The 21,266-nt window shown below is 36.9% G+C and overlaps 2 protein-coding genes across 3 annotated transcripts in view; both read left to right on the forward strand.

Annotated features, from left to right (window-relative positions):
- Nucleotides 1-2,157: 2,157 nt before the first annotated feature.
- LOC142165495 (uncharacterized) lies at nucleotides 2,158-2,727 on the forward strand. The gene has a single exon (XM_075224035.1). It carries the CDS (start codon nucleotides 2,158-2,160, stop codon nucleotides 2,725-2,727), a length of 570 nt encoding a protein of 189 aa, XP_075080136.1.
- A 9,916-nt stretch (nucleotides 2,728-12,643) lies between these two features.
- The window catches only part of LOC107759550 (rRNA (cytosine-C(5))-methyltransferase NOP2C-like), a 30,299-nt gene continuing 21,676 nt past the window's right edge, over nucleotides 12,644-21,266 (forward strand). For both annotated transcript variants that reach the window (XM_075223465.1, XM_075223466.1), the window contains exons 1-7: nucleotides 12,644-12,768; nucleotides 12,848-12,966; nucleotides 13,659-14,019; nucleotides 15,104-15,251; nucleotides 16,446-16,583; nucleotides 18,196-18,258; nucleotides 19,646-19,767. In XM_075223465.1, the coding sequence (XP_075079566.1) occupies nucleotides 12,706-12,768; nucleotides 12,848-12,966; nucleotides 13,659-14,019; nucleotides 15,104-15,251; nucleotides 16,446-16,583; nucleotides 18,196-18,258; nucleotides 19,646-19,767 (1,014 nt within the window). In that variant the 5' untranslated portion in view covers nucleotides 12,644-12,705. The remainder of the gene's footprint in view (nucleotides 12,769-12,847; nucleotides 12,967-13,658; nucleotides 14,020-15,103; nucleotides 15,252-16,445; nucleotides 16,584-18,195; nucleotides 18,259-19,645; nucleotides 19,768-21,266) is intronic.

The following is a 21,266-nucleotide window of genomic DNA, read 5'->3' on the forward strand; positions in this document are numbered from 1 at the left end:
GTGCTTCTTTGGACCTGGCATCCCTATCGAAACCACTTCTGCTCATAAGCCCACAAGAACTCTGTCCTCGATCATTCCTTCTATCATTCCGTATGGGGTTGCGTCCAGGCCCATTATTTCTCTAATCTCCAATGTATGGTTGGTATCTATCTCTATTTGACTGTGGTTCCCGATCGACGTCCCTTCTAACTCTGTCCATGTGCCTTTGGGATAAATCGAACCAATTGGATTTCCCAGTTGATCATTTTCAACCCTAATCTTCAACTGATACCGATTGTGTACATCGGCCCAAGTGACAGCTGGATATTCGATCAAATTTTGCTTCAACTGTTGTGGAGCTATGAAGCTTCGAGTGTTAAGACCTTGCGTAAAGGCTTGAACATCCCAGTCGTCACTGACTGGAGGCAAAGTCATTCTCTCCGTTTGGAACCGAGATACGAATTCCCTAAGCATCTCGTTATCCTTATGTCTCACCTTGAAGAGGTTCGATTTCCTTGTTGCAACTTTAATGGCTCTGGTGTGGGCTTTCACAAAAGAATCTGCGAGCACAGCAAATGAATCAATAGAGTTGGGTGGTAAGTTATGATACCATATCATGGCACCCATCGATAAAGTCCCTCTAAATTTCTTCAATAGAACGGATTCAATATCATCATCTTCTAAGTCATTCCCCTTTATTGCGCATGTGTAAGAAGTGACATACTCATTAGGATTGGTGGTCCCATTGTATTTGGGGAATTCTGGCATACGGAATTTTTTAGGAATGGGCTTCGGAGCCGCACTTAGAAGGAAAGGCTTCTGCATGAACTTCTTTGAATCCAAACCCTTTAGAATCGGGGGTGCCCCCGGTATTTGGTCAACCCTTGAGTTGTACATCTCTACCTTTTTGTCATTAGCCTTGATTTTATTTTCACCTTATTTGATACGCTTAGTGAGCTCCTCGAGCATTTTCATAATGGAGGGGTCAGTCCCTGATTCATTGGTGTTTGATTTCTCCGATACAGGTCTTGTTCTGTGAACAACTTCTTGTGATGTTTCGAGCTCTATTCTGCTTGGTGCTCGATTCTGATTTTGGAGTTGTGCTATCGCAGCTTGTTGAGTTTGCAACATTTAGAATATCATGCGAAGGCTAATTCCGCCTTCTTCTTCGCTTTGTGAATTCTGATCGGCTGCTCGACATCTTTGCGGATGATGTTTTCGTCATCGATGCCCAAATTCCCATTAATGGCAATATGAGAGCTGACATCGACTGGGTCTACGGCCGGTGGTCCATCGGGGTTGACTGGAGGTACTCCTTTTTCCCGGGACGATTATATTTTCATTTTCGCCATGAAGACTTAGGTCGTTGTCTGTTTGAATGGGTGCTACTTGAGAGTTTGACATGTTGATTCCTAAAATCAAAGACACTTACGAGAACAAGCGTAAATCAGTGTGTGTTATGGGAATAATACCAGGCAATCACTATTATCCTTAGCCCCACGGTGGGTGCCAATTTGTTTACCCTTAAAATTGGATAATAATTAAACTTATAATATGGTTTTAAGGATACGTGATTTTACCTGATACCAATTGATAAATGCAATGAGTAATAATAGAAATTAATAATAATATAAAGAGAACCAGTGTCTGAACAGAATCTAGCCCTCGAGCTTGAATTCCCTTGAGCTAATTTGTGCAAGAACAGTTAAAATATAACAAGTTGATGAACAATGAACAAGAATATGAATTGTAGAAAATACGTTATATTGCTTTGATATCTCAGAGTGTAAGGTGCTTACGAAATGATTAGGACCCTCTTTATATAGTAGAGGAATCCTATCTATGGTACAATTCTAATTACGGAAGTAAATATTATGATTAGCCTAAAAACTACCTTTGATTTGATCTGTTCCAAGATTCCTGCCATGATCTTCGACCGGTCGCGGATATCTCGCTTTCCTATTATTGTGCTTTGCTCAAAGTTTACCCTATTTGGTCTCGATTCTCAAGCTTGGTACCTTGTCCTTGTCTTTCGATCTAATCCACCACGAGTCTGACCCTCGATGCAACTCTCTGGTCTCAATCAAATAGTAAAATTGGGTAGGCCCGGTTTTAACCGTATACAGATTCCCGTAGAGTATGGCCAAATATTAGAAGGATGAACAATATAAGAAATTCATGGAGATATTAAAGCAGATTCAGGTGAATATCCCATTGATTGATGCATTAAGAGAGATGTCTGGTTATGCAAAAATGATGAAGGACTTGATGTCTCGCAAGTTCGACTTTCAAGACTTGGCAACTATAACACTAACTCAGACCTGTAGTATTGTCATGATAAGACCCATAACTGAGAAGCTACCCGACCGAGAGAGTTTCACAATTTCGTGCACCATAGGCAGCTATGCTTTTATTAAATCATTGTGTGATTTGGGGGCGAGCATAAACTTTATGCCCTTGTCTATCTATGAAAGGTTAGGCATTGGAAAGGCAAGACCCACATCCATGTTACTACATCTAGCCGACCGAACGATGAAAAGGCCATCAGGTATACTTGATGATGTACTTTTGCAGGTTGGAAAGTTTGTGTTTCCGATAGATTTTGTCCTTCTGGACTGCCAGGTTGATGAAGAGATTCCCATAATTTTGGGAAGGCCATTCTTGGCCACATGGAGAGCTCTAATTGATTGTGGAACTAGGGAGATAAATATGAGGCTGAACGATGAAGAAATAACATTCAACATGTAGAAGTCTATGCAGCAACCCAATGAGTTTGCTAACTGCTCTCTGATTGAAGTTGTGGATATGATTCTGGAGGAGGAAGATGAGACACTAAATGCAAAAGACCATCTAGCAACCTGCCTGATGAACTTAGAAGAGGTAGATGGTGAGGACATGGCGGAATGGGTTTTGGCCCTTGAAGTCCAAGGGTACTGGAAAAGAGAGCTCGAATTTGAGCCTTTACATTTAGAAGAAAGAAAGACCCTTCCAGCTAAGCCATCATTTGAAGAGCCACTACAGTTGGAGCTAAAACCATTACCGTCTCACCTCAGGTATGCTTTCTTAAGACCTAGTTCGACATTACCTAATATTATGTCATCGGGTTTGTCAAATGTGCAAGTAGAACAACTTTTGCAGGTTCTGACATAATGCAAGACTGCAATTGGGTGGACCATTGTAGACATAAAAGGTATCAGCCCAACATTTTGTATGCATAAGATTCTACTGGAAGATGGGCACAAACCTTCCATAGAACATCAAAGAAGGCTGAATCCCAACATGAAATAAGTGGTGAAGAAAGAAGTGATCAAGGGGTTAGATGCGGGAATCATCTTCCCCATCTCTGATAACTGGGCCAATGCAGTTCAGTGGATGCCAAAGAAGGGTGGAATGACTACAGTGCAAAATGAGAACAATGATTTGATCTCAACAAGAACAATCATGGGATGGCGAATCTGTATGGATTACAGAAGATTGAACAAGGCCACCCAAAAAGACCATTTTCTTCTGTTATTCATTGATCAGATGTTAGACAGATTGGCGGGGAGGTCCTATTTTTCTTCCTGGATAGATACTCGGGATATGACCAGATCTTTATTGCCGGAGAATAGGGAAAAAACATCGTTCACCTATCCATTGGCATCTACGCCTTTCGGAGAATGTCGTTTGGCCTATGCAATGTTCCCGCCACATTCCAAAGGTGTATGATGGACATCTTTACAGATATGGTGGATGACGTAATGGAGGTTTTCATGGATGACTTCTCAGTGGTGGGAAACTCATTCGATGACTGCCTTATGAATTTGAAAAGAGCACTGAAAAGGTGTATAAAGACTAATCTAGTATTGAACCGGAAAAAATGTCATTTCATGGTACAGGAAGGTATAGTCTTGGGACACCTAGTGTCAAGTAAGGGCATTGAGGTTGACCGTGCTAGGGTTGATGTAAATTAGAAGTTGCCTCCACCCACTTCCGTAAAGTCCATAAGAAGTTTCCTTGGTCATTCTGGCTTCTACACGCGATTTATAAAAGATTTTTCTAAAATTGCTAACCATTTGTGTAAATTGCTTTAAAAAGATCACCCGTTGTATTTTCTAATGACTGTAGGGTAGCTTTTGAGGAATTAAAAAAGAGACTGGTGACTACACCAATCATAGTGGCACCTGACTGGGAGCAACATTTTGAGCTGATGTGTGATGCAAGTGATAAGTAGGGATTTTGACCGCTTATTTGCTCTCTTTACTTGCGTTTTAGCTCAAAAATGCTTAAAGGTATTTCCGGAAACTGACCAAATGTGCATACTTGCAGGAATATTGGGAAACGAGCCAAAGAAGTTAATATCAACTCATAAAGGAGTCAAAAGTTAACAAGAACCAAAATAGGGAAAAAAGGGCAGCAGTGCGGACCGCACAATTCTAGTGCGGGCGCAGAAGGGAGATTCAGAGAGTAGTGTTTGGGCCAACTAAAGGCATGCAGACCGCACCAAAATTGTGTGACCGCAGGAGGTCAAGTGCGGTCTCAGTCATTATTATGCGGTCCGCAAGTTTGAAGAATTAGAGAGCTATTTCAAGTCCAAAAGCAGAGAGTACATACCGCATCACTTTTGTGCGGCCGCATAATCAGAAGTGCGGCCGCACCCATTATGCGGACCGAAGAAGCCCTGAAGTTCCAAGCCCAAGTTCCCAAGAATGCAAACTGCACGACAATTGTGCGGCCGTAGAAGCCCACTGTGCGGACCACACCAGAATTATGCGACCGCACAACCTTCGCAGGGGCATTTTTGTCAGATATTTTTAGCTTAGTATAAATAGTACTTTTTGTCATTTTAGGTTAAGTTCGGTTTACAGAAGTGCACCTGAGCCATTTTCTTTACTTTTTTGAGTAATTTTGTACTAGATTAACTTCTAAACATTAGATTTTCCTTATCCAATCAATTATTATGCATTCTATCTTAATTTCCTCCTGTATTTCTTTATTTTTTATGAGTATCTAAATCTTTAGCTAGAGTTGTGGCCCAACCCTAGTGTGAGTACTTAATGGGTATTTAATTTTAGGGCTTGTTTGTGATTGGGTTAGTGATATTTAGTCTTGTTCATGCTTGAATTCTAGAATTAATGGTTGCAAACATTGATTCGTGCCTATTTGACTTAGTCTCTAATTGAGAAAGAAAGACTAAGTCTAGGAAAACTTGGCTAACAAGGAATTGGCGCAAGAAATTGATAGCCCCAATTAAAGGATCAAATCTAGAGATAGTAAGACCCGACTTGAGCATATATCACTTGATTTGTGCAATACCCATTCGGACTTGAGAAAGCCAAATTGGGCAAAATCACTCAAACTACCGAGAGGTATAGAGTGAGAAATTGCGTGTGATTGCTTACGATCCTGAATAATCAAACTTGCCCTAGAGTTTACAACCCATTAGGTAACCACATAGGGGGATGTCACGACCATATATCCTTTATCATTTGAAAAACAATCAAAACCAAAAACATTGTCTTCTAGCTTATTACTTCCAATCAATAGCTAAAGTAGAAACAAAAACAACCAACAAGAATGTGGAAGTGCCCGACCCGTTTTCATTTGACCTTTTTGGCGTTGGCTCAGCACGTTGATTATTTTCATGTTCAGCTACACTCGGAGTTTTATTTTGACTTTGGAGTTGAGCGATGGCGATTTGCTGAGCCTACAACATCTCGAATATCACTTGGAGACTGACCTCCATCTCCTACTCCTGGTGTTCCTTGGTCCCCTGGTCAGGTTTCCCTGCGTGCATTCCCTACGGGGTCTGTGCCTGAATTCGCGTTTAGAGCATTATGTGAACTGATATCAACTTGGTCCATATTTGGCACTTCCTCAGGGTTTATGGGTGGTACACCGACCCATATATCGTTGTTTTCTCTAAGACATTCGTTGTCATGAACATGTGCGTTTTGTGTGCTGGACATGTTTCAGCCTGAGAATCAAAAAATCTTGACAAGAAAAAGTGTAAAGACAATGTGTGTAACGAGAATCAGTAAAGAAATAATCACTATTATCTTTAGCCCCACGGTGGGCACCAAACTGTTTACTTCGAAATACGAGTAACAATTAAATTTGATTTGTGGTTTTAAAGATATGTGATTTAGTTCAATACCAATTAATAATCAATAAATATGAAGTAGGAATTAAAAAAGACAAGTGAATCATACCAATATTATTTGATAGTGATGACCTCGAGACGGGCTAAGAGCAATAAAGTAAGAAAAGTAAAGTAAGAACAATAGAGCTAAAGGACAATGCTGACGAACAATAGGCGAAAAAGTAGAGAATATATACTTTTCTCAGTGATCGGATGATCTTACAAATGATTGGGTCCCCTTTATATAATAGGGAACCCCCAAATAAGGTATATTTCTATTTACAGTAATATTCTTGGTACAACTGTCTAACCGCCTAGTACGGAATCGTACAATCCTATTCTGCGATTTGCGCCATGACTTTGGGGACGTGGCAGGAATCTAGCTCGTTCGGGTACATATCCATAACGGTACTATTTCGGGGTCGAGCACACTTGGCCCCGATATTCCTCGCATTCCTATCTCCGGACACTGCACTCTGTCTTCGAGCTCAAGTCTGGTCAGCCGGTCTCGACCTCGACCTCGCTCGGACTCGGACCTATAAATCGGAGGTATACGATTTTGACCGTATACAATATGTACACGAAATAGGTTAAATAAAAATTGTGCCACCTGGAGTTATGAATTGGCACAAGGTGCCAGCGAAGAAGAGTCAGTTTAATTTCCCAAACGAGAAATTCAAAAATAGCTAGATTTACAAGTGATCATTCAAAAATAGTCACAGTTTCAAAGTAATTGAAAGTTACCCACTTTTCATGTAAAGATAAATCTGAACGAAAATACTGTTCAAAATCCGAAAAATACTCCAGCATAATATACTGGAATTCCAACATAAGTATACTGGAACTCCAGTATATTATACTGGAGTTCCAACAAATCCAACAACGCATATTGGACTTCCAGTATATTATACTGGAGTTCCAGTATAATATACTAGACTTCCAACATATTATACCGGCCAGCATAAAATGCTGGAAATTCATACACATGTGCACCGATCTTTAGTATATTATATTGGAACTTTCCGTGTTGCAGCAAAATAGTGGCTATATTTCAATGACTTTGCAAATGCTGGCTCTTTTTGAATGACCAGTTCGAAAACTGGCTAGCCCGTGCTATTTTTACATTCCCAGATGGTGTGGGTTCGATTCCAATTTGGTACACATTTTTCCTAGTGTCGAACCTATATTGTATTGTCAAAAAATTGTTATTAGGTAGAATTAAACTCTATGCCTCTTTTATCTTTAAGACCCAACTAAATCAATAAGTCAAGACTCTTCCTTTTTTTTACATAACTTACGATAAATTTATTGTTGGCTCTTTTCTGTTAATATTAACACGCTTACATGAAATTCTGTATGCTACGTTCAAAGCAGTGTGACACTTGAAACCTCCAAATCCTATATCGCACCTGTCTCGAAGTGTCAAACAATATTTTTGCAGAAAGTCTTCAAGACTTGATATTCAGCTTATTTGTTATAGTTCTGCAAAACTATACAGCTTCTACTCCCAAATGTCCCGATGTGCTAGTGCGCCATCACTAATCGCATGCAAAGAGATCGAAATTTCCTTTTGAATTACAAAAGGCAATCACTTGCACTTAAGAGAAAACGGGCCGATTTATTTTATGATATTCAAATTAAGAAAGTGTTTTTTTAAATCTTTTATATGTAAAAGACGGATTTCTCATATATGAAAGTAAATCTTTTATATATATATAAAAATAAGTTTGTAATGAACCAAAAAATTATTTGACCCATGCACTTGACACAGACGACACATATAATGGGGAGAAATTCAAAACGTCAAATTTACAAGTGGTCATTCAAAAATAGTTATAGTTTCAAAAGTAATCGAAATTTAGCCACTTTTCATGTAAAGATAAAATCTGAACGAAAACACTGTTCAAAATCCAAAAAATACTCCAGCATAATATACTCGAGTTCCAGCATAAGTATACTTAAGGGTGTCTAACGGGCTGGGTTTAACCGTACCGGCCCAGACCGGTTAAAACCGGAACCGGCCTAGACCGATACAAAGGGGGTCGGGTGGGCTAGGTTAATAGGGTAAGGGGGGTTGGTCCGTTTACATTGGGGCTACCGGTTAACCGAACCAGTCAAACCCGATCAACGATTTTTACTGTACAACCGGTTAACCGGCCCGGACCGGCACTGCCCAGACCGGTGTAACAACTATTTAATTTATTTATTTTATTTTTTTTAATAATGGGGCCTTTAAATTTACTCTTTTTTCGTTAATTTACTTGTTGTTAAATGTAAACCTTTCGATTTGTAAGTTTGAATTTTGAAATAAATGTAGCACTTGCAATTTATAAGTGCAATTTTTCCCCGTCTTCATTGTATTCTTTATATTTTTATTTTATATTAATATAACTTACAATAATTATACAAAAATAAAATAAAAATTACACTAACCCAACCTCTTGTACCCGTAACGCTTACGATTTATTTTTTACCCGGATGAACCCGAACCCGTTAAATCCGGTAAGCCCCAACCCGTAACCGGCCCAGAATCCAACCCGTACGGTTCCAAATTTTGCCTACTCAATCCGGCCCGGCCCACCTGTTAGACACCCTTAAGTATATTGGAACTCCAGCATATTATAATGGAGTTCCAGCATATTGTACTGGAGTTCCGGTATAATATACTAGTCCAATATAATATACTGGAAGTTCATACACAAGTGCCTCTCGGGGTAGGGGTAAGGTCTGCGTACATACTACCCTCCCCAGACCTCACTTGTGGGATTATACTGGGATGTTGTTGTTGTTGCATACACAAGTGCTCCAATCTCTAGTATATTATGCTGGAACTTTCCGCGTGTTGGAGTTCCAGCATAATATGCTGGAAGTTCATACACAGGTGCATCAATCTCCAGTATATTGTGCTGGATCGGTCCCTATTATATTAAAATAGTGACTATTTTTCATTGACTTTGCAAACGCTAGCTACTTTTGAATGGACAGTTTTCAGCTATTTTACCTATATAATGTGCACCTTTGAAGGAAAGAAATGTCTACTCGGACAAATATCCTTCCAATAGAACCATGAGTTTTAAAATCAAGAAACTTTTGAATAACATGATGAAATCACATGTTTTGACGAGCCTATAATCAAATTAAAACACAAAATGACACTACAACACAAAAAGAGAGAAAAAATAGCACATGGCTCTTTGCAATTACTGCTGATTTAACGGAATTATGAGTTGTAACAACAGCCTTTTCATTTGCTATCGAATTTAATTTATTTAACCTTAATATGTACAATAATTGTTACCTTTAACTTCCAAATATACTAATATTGTATGCCCTCCAGAAGTGCAATGTGAACAGCGTACCTCAATTAGAAATGATAAACATGGGCATATCATGAAGTTGGACGATCTTGCGAATGTAAATCTCCAACCGCTCTAAAAAATAGGTAATTGCCACAGGAATAAAATATTATTGTCCATCCAACCGCTTAAGTTAAATATATATATATAATTTATATATAATCAGTATATAATCTATGTATACTGACTAAAAAAAGTAAATAATGAATCCGGCCGGCTATTTGTTTAAAGATTCCAAAATAAACTTGGTATGCTCGTGCTTGAACATGACCCGAGTTCTTTAATGAGAAAATTTCACTTTATACCCATTAATTCTAAACTATTTACCCTTTAATGCCCAGGCCCAAACTATTTACTACTCCTACCTATGTTGCCCAAACTATTTACCCGGTTATTTCCCAATAATCTTACGTCTGTTTGCGACTGGTGGCTTTGGAAGTTCATCAACTCCTCGAACTGGCATGAGTGACTCATTCGGGTTATGCTAATTGATTAACAAAGAGAATTCTGAATCTCCTCCTGTGGAGATTATTACTCTCAAATCCTATTTTGACTATTGAATACCCTATTAGCTAATAAACATAGACACTTGATATTTTGACTATTGAATACCTTTTTCTTTCTCTTCATCCAAATTGGTTTTTGGAGATTTATTGTACAAAAATTCAAATCCACACCTTGAAGCTTGAAACTCATAACTTGGTTTGTTTGAGTTTTTAATTATTTTGATTCGATACTATATGAGTTTGTTTGGAAAATTGATTGGAGGTTGTAGCTAAAGTTTTAGTCATTTTGGTGGAGATTTTATAGTAGATTTTAGAAGTTTGGGTTGAAATATAGTTGAACAAGAGAAGAAGACGAATTTGTATTATATACTCAAATAGTATACAAATATACCATTTTGGTATACAATTCATTCCAATTATATACCCTATTAATATAGCTATATACTATATTGGTATCATATGCTAGTTGAATTATTTTTTGATTGTATTAGCTGCATTTATTAGTACAATATTTGATTTTCTTTTAATACTAGTAATATAGTATAATATCTTGAAATACTTTATTATATTAACATGTGGTACACTAGTTTTTTATTTTTCTCTTTATGCATGTGTGTTATGTCATAGTAGTATAGTCATATAGTTGCGGGGAATTAAACAGTAAAACTGTATACCATGTTGGTATAGTTATATGTCATATTGGTATCATATGGTAGTTTGAACATTTTTTTGGTTGTTTTGGCTGTATTTTTAAGTGAATTCTATTCTGAAATTATTTATATGAATGTAATTGCAGTGCTGGAATTTTTGTGTGCTGATGGATATAGATTATGTGTATTATGTAATAGTTTTTATAATTATAGGCAATTGTTGGAACAACCCATACAACTATATACCCTTTTAGTATATGGAATGAGCAAATTGCTTTGCGAATATTTAGCTTGCAATGCGAGCATGTAATTTTCTCATACTTTTATTGTATCATTTAATGTTTTGGTACAATAGTATAGTCACTGATAGTTGTAGCAATATACTAGAGCAATCATATACTCTGTTGGTATATATGTATACCATATTGGTATCATATGGTACTAGAAGTCTTTTTTGCTACTTATATTTTTATTGCATTTTTCAATATTTTATTATCATTTCTATTCTAACTAGTATATATAGAGATTTAGTGGCCGTAGATTATGTTTTCTTGCTCCATCATTGGTTGATGTTACTGCTAATGGTAGAGTATGTACTGATATTTGTAGGGAAGGAGATCAAGGTTAGCATGACAATCACGTGGAATTAGAAAAGGAACAAGAAATAAAGAAAAAAAAATAAAGAAGGAGTCAAATTGGAGTGTGAAATAAGTTATGGTAAAAATAAAAATAATACGATTTGGGCAAAAATAAATGAATAAAAGAGGAAAAATAAAAAAATAGGAAGAAAATGAGAAAAAAGAAAAGGAGAAAAAGAAAGAAAAAAAGGGGGAAAAAGAAGCATAATAAAGAAAAAATTCTCCATAAAAACTAATATGGGTAGAAAAATAAAGGAAGTTTTACCTCATATAGCAAAGGTTGATACCTTATTTATTTTAAATAAATATCTTTTTAAAAAATTATATTCCATAGCTACCTTTTTTATTTTTATAGCCAAATATCTATTTATGATTACCTCCTACCCTTAAGCCATAAATACTCTTTGTATTATTTTTCTTTCTCATTCTTTCAGATTTTTGCTGCTTTCTTCTCCTCTTTTTCTTCCTTGTTATTTCCTTGTACACCACCAAAAACCTATAAGCTTTCTCGTTCTTCTTGATTTCTACTTTCAGAAAATCAGAAAAAGCCCCAAATTCAAAAAATGACATCTTTCGCATAGGCACCACCGGGGAACGAAGCAGCAGGGGCAAAGATCTTCAAGACCAACTATGCTCCAAATTTTGAGAGTTTCGAGTCAGAATCGCGGCCTTCTTAACGAGATGATATTAGGGTTGTTTTGCTCGACGGCGGATTCGCCGAAAATTAGAGTTTGTTCTTGAACAAAGACGACAGAGTTTGGGGCTGAGCAACTTGATTCTTTGTTAATATATTTCAATGTATTTTCAACGTAGCACGCTGTATTTTCATGTATTTCATTATATTTATTGTCTTTTTTTTCATTGTAATTCAATGTATCTCGCTGTATTCCATGTATTTTATTGTATTCACTATCTTTTTTCATTGTAATTTTATGTATTTCATTGTATTCAATGTCTCGCTATATGCCATGAATGTATTCATATGTTTTTTTAATTAATATAATTTATGTATTCAGATGTATTATATAATTTTTGTGAAGATTGCTATGTTTTTGGGGTATTTTTCATTTGAGAATCTTTTTTATAACTGAAAATATAAAATTTGTGTGTTATAATTGAGTTTGTTGAGTTATATTAGGAGTCTATTATGTTAATACATCTAATACATCTTATAACAACAGAAAACATATCTACAATCCGTAATATAGTTAATGATATCTATAGATAGCTAATTACCATTAAAAGATAGTGTTTTATAAAAAAAATTCAAAAATAAATGGGTAGAAAAAGATAAATAGTTTTGTTTTTGCGAGTAAACAAAACTATTAAACCCGGGTCATCTATTAAACCCGTTCTTTAATAGATGACCCGAGTTCACATGTTGCGGGTTCGTATATAAACATCGCAACGGTTTGGAAAGCACTTCCCCCCCTCCTCCGCCTGTAAATTGAATGAATGCAGAAAGGGTGGAACTTCATCAAAGTCATTCATAGAAGCTTCTTCACTCCCATTTCTCAGGTAACTAACTCTCTTTCTCTGCCCTTATCATTGATATACAACTTATGGTGACATTGTGTAAGTGTTCATTCACGTGTAGATGGATCACTCCACGCGTTACCGTTACGGCCCAACCTTGAAGTGGAACCCCATGGTTGAAGAATACTTCATCAAAGCTTACGGAGCTGATCATTTTTCTCGTATTTCTGCTGCCCTCGTGTATGCTATTTGCCTCATCTACCTTCCATTTCAGCTTTACATATGCCTATAACCAATTTACCATCTGTCGCTTGAGTTGATAAGAAGTTCTTACATTTGACGAAATAGAGTTGAGCCGTGGAGTTCAATCTCTGTCAAAACTGGCTTCCGAGTGTTATGATTTTTTATGGTTTCTTCTTGTTTCCAGAGTCAGCTCAATGGCAAGGTCATTGAAGCCATCACGTTAGGCCCCCCCAAGATTGAAGGCGCTAAAAGTACTACGTATTATTATACATAACATAGAATTTATTTAATTATCATTAGTAAAAATTTCTAAAGTTTATGTTTCTTTCAAAGTTGATTGAGGTTGTTCAGATGATGTGAATTACAATAAATTTTCTTCTTAAAACCTTTGTCTCCATCTTGCCTATTTCTCTTGTCTCGTTTGATTGACCCCATAGATCAAGAAGCCCTTTTGTCTCATTAGTACATGAACTTTATGAAATAAGTATAAGGCCTCTTAATATGGTTTGACTTTAGGCTACCAATTCCGTGGAGGCGCCCCTGCATGTTTCCAACTGTGTGTCTCAACCTGTTTCTTTGCTTTGTTAGTGATATTTGAATGCTTGAACTCTAGCCCAAAAAGCTTTACTTATATTTCCCTTTCATGTAGATGTTTCTTTCTAATATTCAAATTCTAATGCTTTTCTTAGGCGCCCATCATGTTACTCTTGTATCCGTGTGAATACACTCAAATCAACAAATGATGCTGTTATAGAGAAGCTTTTGGAAATTTTTAAGGAAAGAGGAATGCCTGATGTCGTAGTTCAAGAATCTGCTACCACATGGAAGCCAGATAATTGTTGCAAGACAACCCTAGAGAGCATTGGAAGTGCAGAGTCTTCTAAGGCCATCAAAAGTATCTCAAAGTGTCAATTTCCTGGCCTGGATTATGTAGTTTTTGTTAAAGGTTCAGGACCACATGCTATTCATTATGGGTACAACGAAGGCAAGCCTCTTAAGGAGGTAATTGTGAGCCGGAAGTGTGCAGAGGCAGTTCTTCGTGGTGCCCAAGTGAGTGAGTTTTTCAGCACTAATATAAACTCGATCAGCTATAGGAATTAGTGAATTGGAGAGGTCCATTGTTTTCTCCCGATTCAACGTGGATAATAGTTATATTTCAACCTGTAGATGGAAGGATGAAAAAATGCTAAAACAAGATGGGATTTTCTAACTTTTACCAAGTGATTTGTTGTGTGTTTATGTTATCTAGATTGCAGCTTAGCTACGCAGCATGCAAATACATGATGTTGTGGCCGGTATATGAGAGTGTCTGAGAGTTGTACATCCTTACCTAATATCTTGTCTATTATGTTAAAACACTTACTGTCCCGACAACATTCTTGCCTTTGCTTTCAACAACATTGCAGCCTAAAATCTAAATCTTGCGCTAATAAGACAAAGAAATGGACAGTCTATGGCTTGAATGTATCAGTAACAGCAGATTAGTGGATGAGGGATCAAGAGCGGATAGGGAGGGAATGGCCTATCAACCACTGGTTGACCTTCCGCTAAACCAGTCACGGAACTCTCAACTGAGTTGTTTTGGTTCTGGAATTGAATCTCTAGTTTCATTTGGAAGTATTTTCATGAAGTATATTGGAAAAGAACTTGTCGAAAAAAAGAAGGAAAAAATCAAAATAGAAGACGGAAGTGTGCTGTTGTATAAACTGCAAGTCTTCTAACAATTAAGGTCATGCAATCATGTGATTATCATATTCAGTTATTTATTCTTCTCTTCTTTCTTTTCTTAATTTATCCTGGTTTATTCAGGGGTGCAAATTTGGACTGGTACTTCGAATAGTAACTTGACCAATCTTCTCCATCTATCCACTGGTTTAAGATGAATCTATGTAAATAAATGACACCTTGATCTTCAATATCACTTGATGTTATGCATTTTAGTTTTCCACCTATAGGGGCACAATCATATGGACAGGAGACACATGTCCCTACAAGGCTGCAATGTTACAAAAACAATGGCATGGGAACACCAGAAGATCTTACTTCTTTAATTTGCTAGAATTTTTTCGTAAACAGTGCACGTACTTTAATTAAATTATAGATTAATCTTATCACTTACTTATCATGCAACCAGGTTTATGTGCCTGGTGTTTTGGCATGCAGTGCTCATGTCGAAAGAGGTGATGCAGTTGCAGTTTCAGTTGCTGTGGAACAGTCTGGTCCGGATGGTGGATGGGGTATTGCAATGACACGTGGAACTGTTCTACAAGGATCACAAGCAGGTAAACTAACTTCATTCTCAAAAAAAAAAAAGGGCAGGTAAACTGAACTTCTCCTTTTGCACCTTTTCACATCTAATCAGTGTTCTTTCTTAATTTTTAAACTGATTTAACCCCAATGGCATTAATGTGTTTTCTTTATGAAAACGCTTGCTGAGGAGCTTATTATTTCTTTGCATAATCTTGACATGTGCGAGTAACTGCAGTAAACATTTTGGTCATGCTTCTGGCTTTTCCCCATTTTCACTTTTTGCCCAAATATGAAGGGGCATCAGTAGTTGCTGACTGTATGGGTTACACCTGCCTCAACTAGTAGTTATAGTTGGGGGTACGCCAGTTGGTTTCAACTTATGTGATCATGATCAAGTGGGATTAAATTAGATCATGTAAGTTACGAAAATTTCTGATAGTGTTGATTTGTATTATCTGATTATGATCATATGGGATCAAATCAGATCAGATAAGTTAGGAAAGTTTCAGATTCTTAGGGATTGGTTTTAGATTAGAATTCTAGACTATTTAGAATCAATGGATTATTTTCCTTTTCATTGATTTGTTTTTCTAGTAAATTGTATTCTCTTTGAATGAATAAAACATACTACTCCGATACCAAAACTTTCAGTTTCATTTGCTGGGTTGACGGTATGTGCTTAATGCGCATAATCAGATATTTATTTCTCAATGAACGAGAAATTCCTTAATATGATAGTCAATTTGACTCCTTATTTTGGTGAATTTCTTACAAAAGGAAAAGCTAATTATGCAGTAAGATATTTCGTAATTTATCTTGAACCTTTGGCTTCATTTCACACTGTTGTGCTCCTCTGAAAGGATTTTAATGTTTATCAGAAATTCCTCCTTATCACATGGCTATGGTGGGATATACTGCATTCGCATGGTTAAATACCAAGATGATTTTGCATCTAATCTGAATTTTTGGATACACGTTTGCTATGGTCTTTTTTCTTTATTTTGTTACCAATAGAAAGTGTGCTATGGTCTTTCTTAAATATACACTAAATCTGCTTGGTTTGTCGAAATGTTCTCTCTCTCCCTCACACACACACACCCCTACCCACACCCACACCCACACGACACACACAATCAGCTTTGCTGTATATAAATCTATTTCATCTTATTGCTTAGTTGTGTGACATCCTTCCAGCCAATAGACTGACCATTCTCAATTTTGTGTAGATCCTTATTATTTTGAAAGAGATGGTTTCTACATTGGCCAAGGAACAGCAATGATGTCAAGAGCTGGGATATTTCGTGCATCTGAAGGAATTGCAGTGGATATGAAGGAGAGAGTATTTAGACTACCCTCCTTTTATGGTACAAGTTTTTCGCCTTCTCCAGTATTATGGAAATCAGTTACAGGATAATATGTGCATAACAGTTTTAAGGACACTTGGTTTATCGCACTTGTCAATGTTGTTACCATCTAGTTTTAAAGGTAATTAATTCTAGTCTGACGAAGATGTGTTTGCCTTTTTTCTTTGGGTAACTGTGTTAGTTTTGTTTCCCGTTTCTCATACAAGTCAGGAATTACTGTGGCACATTTATACTATTAGCTGGTATTTTAATTCTAAAGTCATGGTTCTGAAATCTTGAACTTGAAGTGAGGATATTTAACATACTCAAGTTCACAATGGCGAAAGTGATGTAAGATGTCTGTGAGAATTGGAAGTGTGGTACTCCCTCTGTAACAATTTATGTGGCACTCTTTCCTTTTTAGCTTGTCCAAAAAGAATGTCACCTTTCTATGTTTAGAAACAATTTTACTTTAAAATTACCCTTTCACCCTTAATGAGATGATTTATAGCCACAAATATGTCTAGGGCTTGTTTTAGACTACAAGTCTCCAAAATTTTCCTTTTTTTTTTCTTAAAATCCGTACCGAGTCAAATGGTGCCGCATAAATTGGGACGGAGGGAGTATACTAGTATGACCTTTGTTTAAGCATTTAGTGCATATATTTTAGAGTGTCATAACAGTTGATGCATCTCCTTTGTAATGATTAATTAGATCTCATCCATATATCAAGAAGAGTGAAAAAGGCAATTTTATCTTGGTGTTATTTTTAATAATCTTGCGTTAGAAAGCTTTAGTTTTTCGACTTTCTATATTTTAGCTTCAGAATCTTACGAAATTTGCTGGTCATCTTGGAAGGCAAATTAAGACCAATTTCGTGGTTAGACCAGGATAAATTCTACATGAATGATATTTTTCCATTAGAGACCTTTCCGAGCTCTCTCTAAATATGTCCGTCTCTAATTATGTCCGTCATGATAGTCAGTTGCCTATTCATTTTCCTGAGAATGGTCAAGGGGGAAAATGGGTCCCATATTGGTTGACGAAAAATAGTGTACATAATGATTTCTGGTCACTTTCACTAGACAGTATAAGTTTCCAATGCTAGATAGAGACGTTAAAGGCTTTGGTCACTGTAAGAAGGTAATGCTCTTTTTGAGGGATGCCAAATTTGCAAATATTCAGCACAGTTGGTTAGAATCTGACAGTATTGCAGTATTACTATCTTGCTGAAGATAGCGCTTGGGTAGATGCTACTGTCACTTTGTTTGGTGAAAAGAAAATGACACTTTTAGTAGTCTAGAGCTGTCAGGGGTGCAGAAGTATGGGAAAGTCCATTCAGTTAAACTTTTATTGTTATCGGTGTCCTCAGTTGTTCTTCTTCCTCTGATCTTTAAAGGTATTCTTATTTATGACGAAGGAAACACTTTGTACAATTGTCATCTCCATAAGTGAATTTTCATCGTTGTCTATTGTTTTTGACACCATATTTTCTGTATATGAAAGAAACAACTAACATGAAACATTGTGAACATGAATATACTCCTATGGTTTTGGATTGTGTTCGAATAGCAGCTTCTTTTAAAGTTGTGAGTACATGCAGTGATGTTTGATTATAATATCTTGCTTCCAGATTTGCTTGAGGGTGAGATTTTTCTTCAGAACCTGCCAAGCATAATAACTGCACATGCCTTAGGTATGTTCATAGTTTCTCAGGCATTCTCTGTTTTTGTCTAACGTTGAGTCGGTATCATTACAGAATATTACATGAATTGCCTTTTGTTTCATTTATGGTGTAAATAAGGCTTTGTAGAGGAGGCAGAATCTTTAGTAGATTTTATAGGTGCTCTGTACCTTTAGGTTAACATAGCTGGGGTCTGCTCCTTTTTAAATATAGCTTGGCACTGCTTTTGTGCTGTTTTTTTGGTCTTATTAATATATGTACAAGTTGCTATTCTCAAAAAAAGAGTCTGTATCATTACATTATATGCACAGTAGAGATTCTTACGGTAACTCATGGTTTTTGACCCTTTGACTTGGTCCTTATATGCTGCGAGTTTTAAAGTATTCATATTGTAATAACAATGAGTTTACAGCAGTTTTAAGTGCTAGTTTGAATTTGAAGGGGTATGGTAGATAATTAATTTGGTCGATCATTACGCTTTAAGATCAAAAGATGTAGTAATTGTTAAGTGATTAATTGGATTATGCTGTTTCCGTTTTGCTCTGGAAGATGAACACTGGCATTAATTTCTTGGAATGAGACATTATCCTCTGAAAGTATAGGACAACAAAATGAAGAAGTCTTCCTACAATTTATATCTTTTAACAGCTGATCCATGGTGATGCTGCATCGGTTTATCTCCTTGATTAAAAGCTTATCTTTCTTTGGTTTTGAAATCTGTAGTCAAGCTTCACCATCCCTTGTATTAAGTTATTAATGCTTTTTACACATGCAAATTCTACCATACAAGACTATCACTAGTGCAATGCTTTCCAACACTAACAACAGCTTTGAGAGGGCCACTCAAAGAGTATCTCCTGAATGTCCACAAAGAGTTGCATTTGCATAAAAACTTGTTTAGTTGCACCCTAAGTTTTGCTTCCAGATGGTTTTTATTTAGTTTTAATGCCCAACTAAAATTCTTCCAGCTTGTAGTTGTGCTTTATATTGCTACATCCTCAAAATTCAATATCATCACGAACGGACTCATAGAATTCTTGAACATTCACTTGAAGTATCATAATGTATTTTCGAAAACACTTGTTTGTGAATGCACATTATGCCATGAAAATGGTGATTAAGATATTGTTTTTGCTGGATATCGAATATATAGCCTAATACATTTCATCATCTGGAAAATGGAATTTTGGTTTCGTGCTAAGGTTAGTTGCTCTCTCTCCTGCATTTTTAACAACTTAAACTTGTATATTTCTTTCTACGAATGAAGTTTTCTTTTGTATTTTCTTTCAACATTCTAATACAACCTATCACGTAAATTCTGCAAAAGGTAGTTTGGTTAGGTGAGTATTCTCCTCATCTCAAATGACATGTTTTGTCTTCCCACATCCAATTGTCCTAGATCCTCAACCAGGAGAGAGAATATTGGACATGTGTGCAGCTCCAGGGGGGAAAACCACAGCAATAGCAATCCTTATGAAGGACAAAGGAGAGGTTGTTGCTGTTGACAGATCTCATAATAAGGTGCACCTTCTGAACTTGGCAGGTGACTACAAGCATAATATTTTTCTATAATATTTGGCACATTTTTAACTTCACAGTTTTTTTTGGATTCCTTGGTGCTAACCAAAATGATTTTACATGGAAGGTCGTCACCTGGGTTAAAGGTGTCCTTAAATTTTTGGACTTGCACCATGTCAGTCAGATCCATATATTGATTTTAAGTATTTGCTTAAGAATGATGTAGCATTTTATGTTGAGTAATAGAAAGAATGGAAAGGGCCAAATTACCCCTGAGGTATCGGAATTGGTACAAACAATTCCCTCTGTCCACCTATTTGAATAAAAATGCCACTATTGTTATTTTTTGGGCTCAATATTACCTTTATTACTAAACTCCCTTTTGCTGATTTTTTTAAAATTAATATCCACGTGTCATCGTCTCATTTGGAGTGCAAGTTCAATCCGGAGCCTAAAGGTTTCAAGTTGGGCAGGACTAGAACAAAATATTTGGGGTGCAAGTTCAGTGACACGATTCAGGAGGCTGGCGTGGAAGTGAGGCTGGATTCACAAGTCATCCCCAAGAAAGGAAGTTTTAGGTAAAACGGGGAGATCGACGTCACACATCGTATTGGAGCGGGATGAATGAAATGGAGGTTAGCATTTGGTATCTTGTGTAATAAGAACGTACCACCAAGACTTAAAGATAAGTTCTACAATGTGGTGGTTAGATCGACTAAGTTGTATGAGACAGAATGTTGGCTAGTCAAGAACTCGCATGTCCATAAGATGAAAGTGGTGGAGATGAGGATGCTGAGATTGATGTGTGGGCATACTAGGAGGGATATGGATAGAAAATGAAGATATTTGGGGCTAGGTAGGTGTCGTCTCCGTGGTGGATAAGATGCGAGAAGCGAGGTTGAGATGGTTCGAGCATGTGAAGAGGAGATGTCTCGATGCCCCACGGAGGATATGTAAGAGATTGACTATGGTAGGCCTGAGGAGAGGTAGAGGTAGGGTGAAGAAGTATTGGGGAGAGGTGATTAAACAAAACATGACGCATCTTCAGCTTACCGAGGACATGACCCTTGATAAGAGAGTGTAGAAGTTGAAAATCAGAGTAGAAGGGTAGTAGGGAGTCGAGCGTCTTTCCTTTCATCCTAGTAGTGATAGTGCTATTCTCGTATTTACATATTGTTAGATTTATATTACTATCTGACGATGTTGTGTTTCGTTTTTAATATTATCTTGCTATTGTTACTGTTTCTTTGACTTTTTCACTACTGCTTATCTTTTATCTATACTATTGTGATCAATCATGCTTGCCTTGAGCTAAGAGTTTACCGAAAATAGCTTTTCTACCTGCACAAGGTAAGGGTAAGACTGTATACTCTATCATCCCTAGACCCTCACTTGTGGGACTACACTAGGTATGTTGTTGTTGTGTCATCGTCCCATTGGCCTAAGCTAAACCCACCCCTGATATAATTAAACCCACCCGTAACTCGCCCGAATATTGACCC

Source organism: Nicotiana tabacum, chromosome 10, assembly GCF_000715075.1.
Source record: "Nicotiana tabacum cultivar K326 chromosome 10, ASM71507v2, whole genome shotgun sequence".
Taxonomy (NCBI): domain Eukaryota; kingdom Viridiplantae; phylum Streptophyta; class Magnoliopsida; order Solanales; family Solanaceae; genus Nicotiana; species Nicotiana tabacum.

Coding starts and splice junctions, on each gene's coding strand:
- LOC142165495 (XM_075224035.1), top strand. CDS start 2,158: ATGGAGATATTAAAGCAGATTCAGGTGAATATCCCATTGATTGATGCA.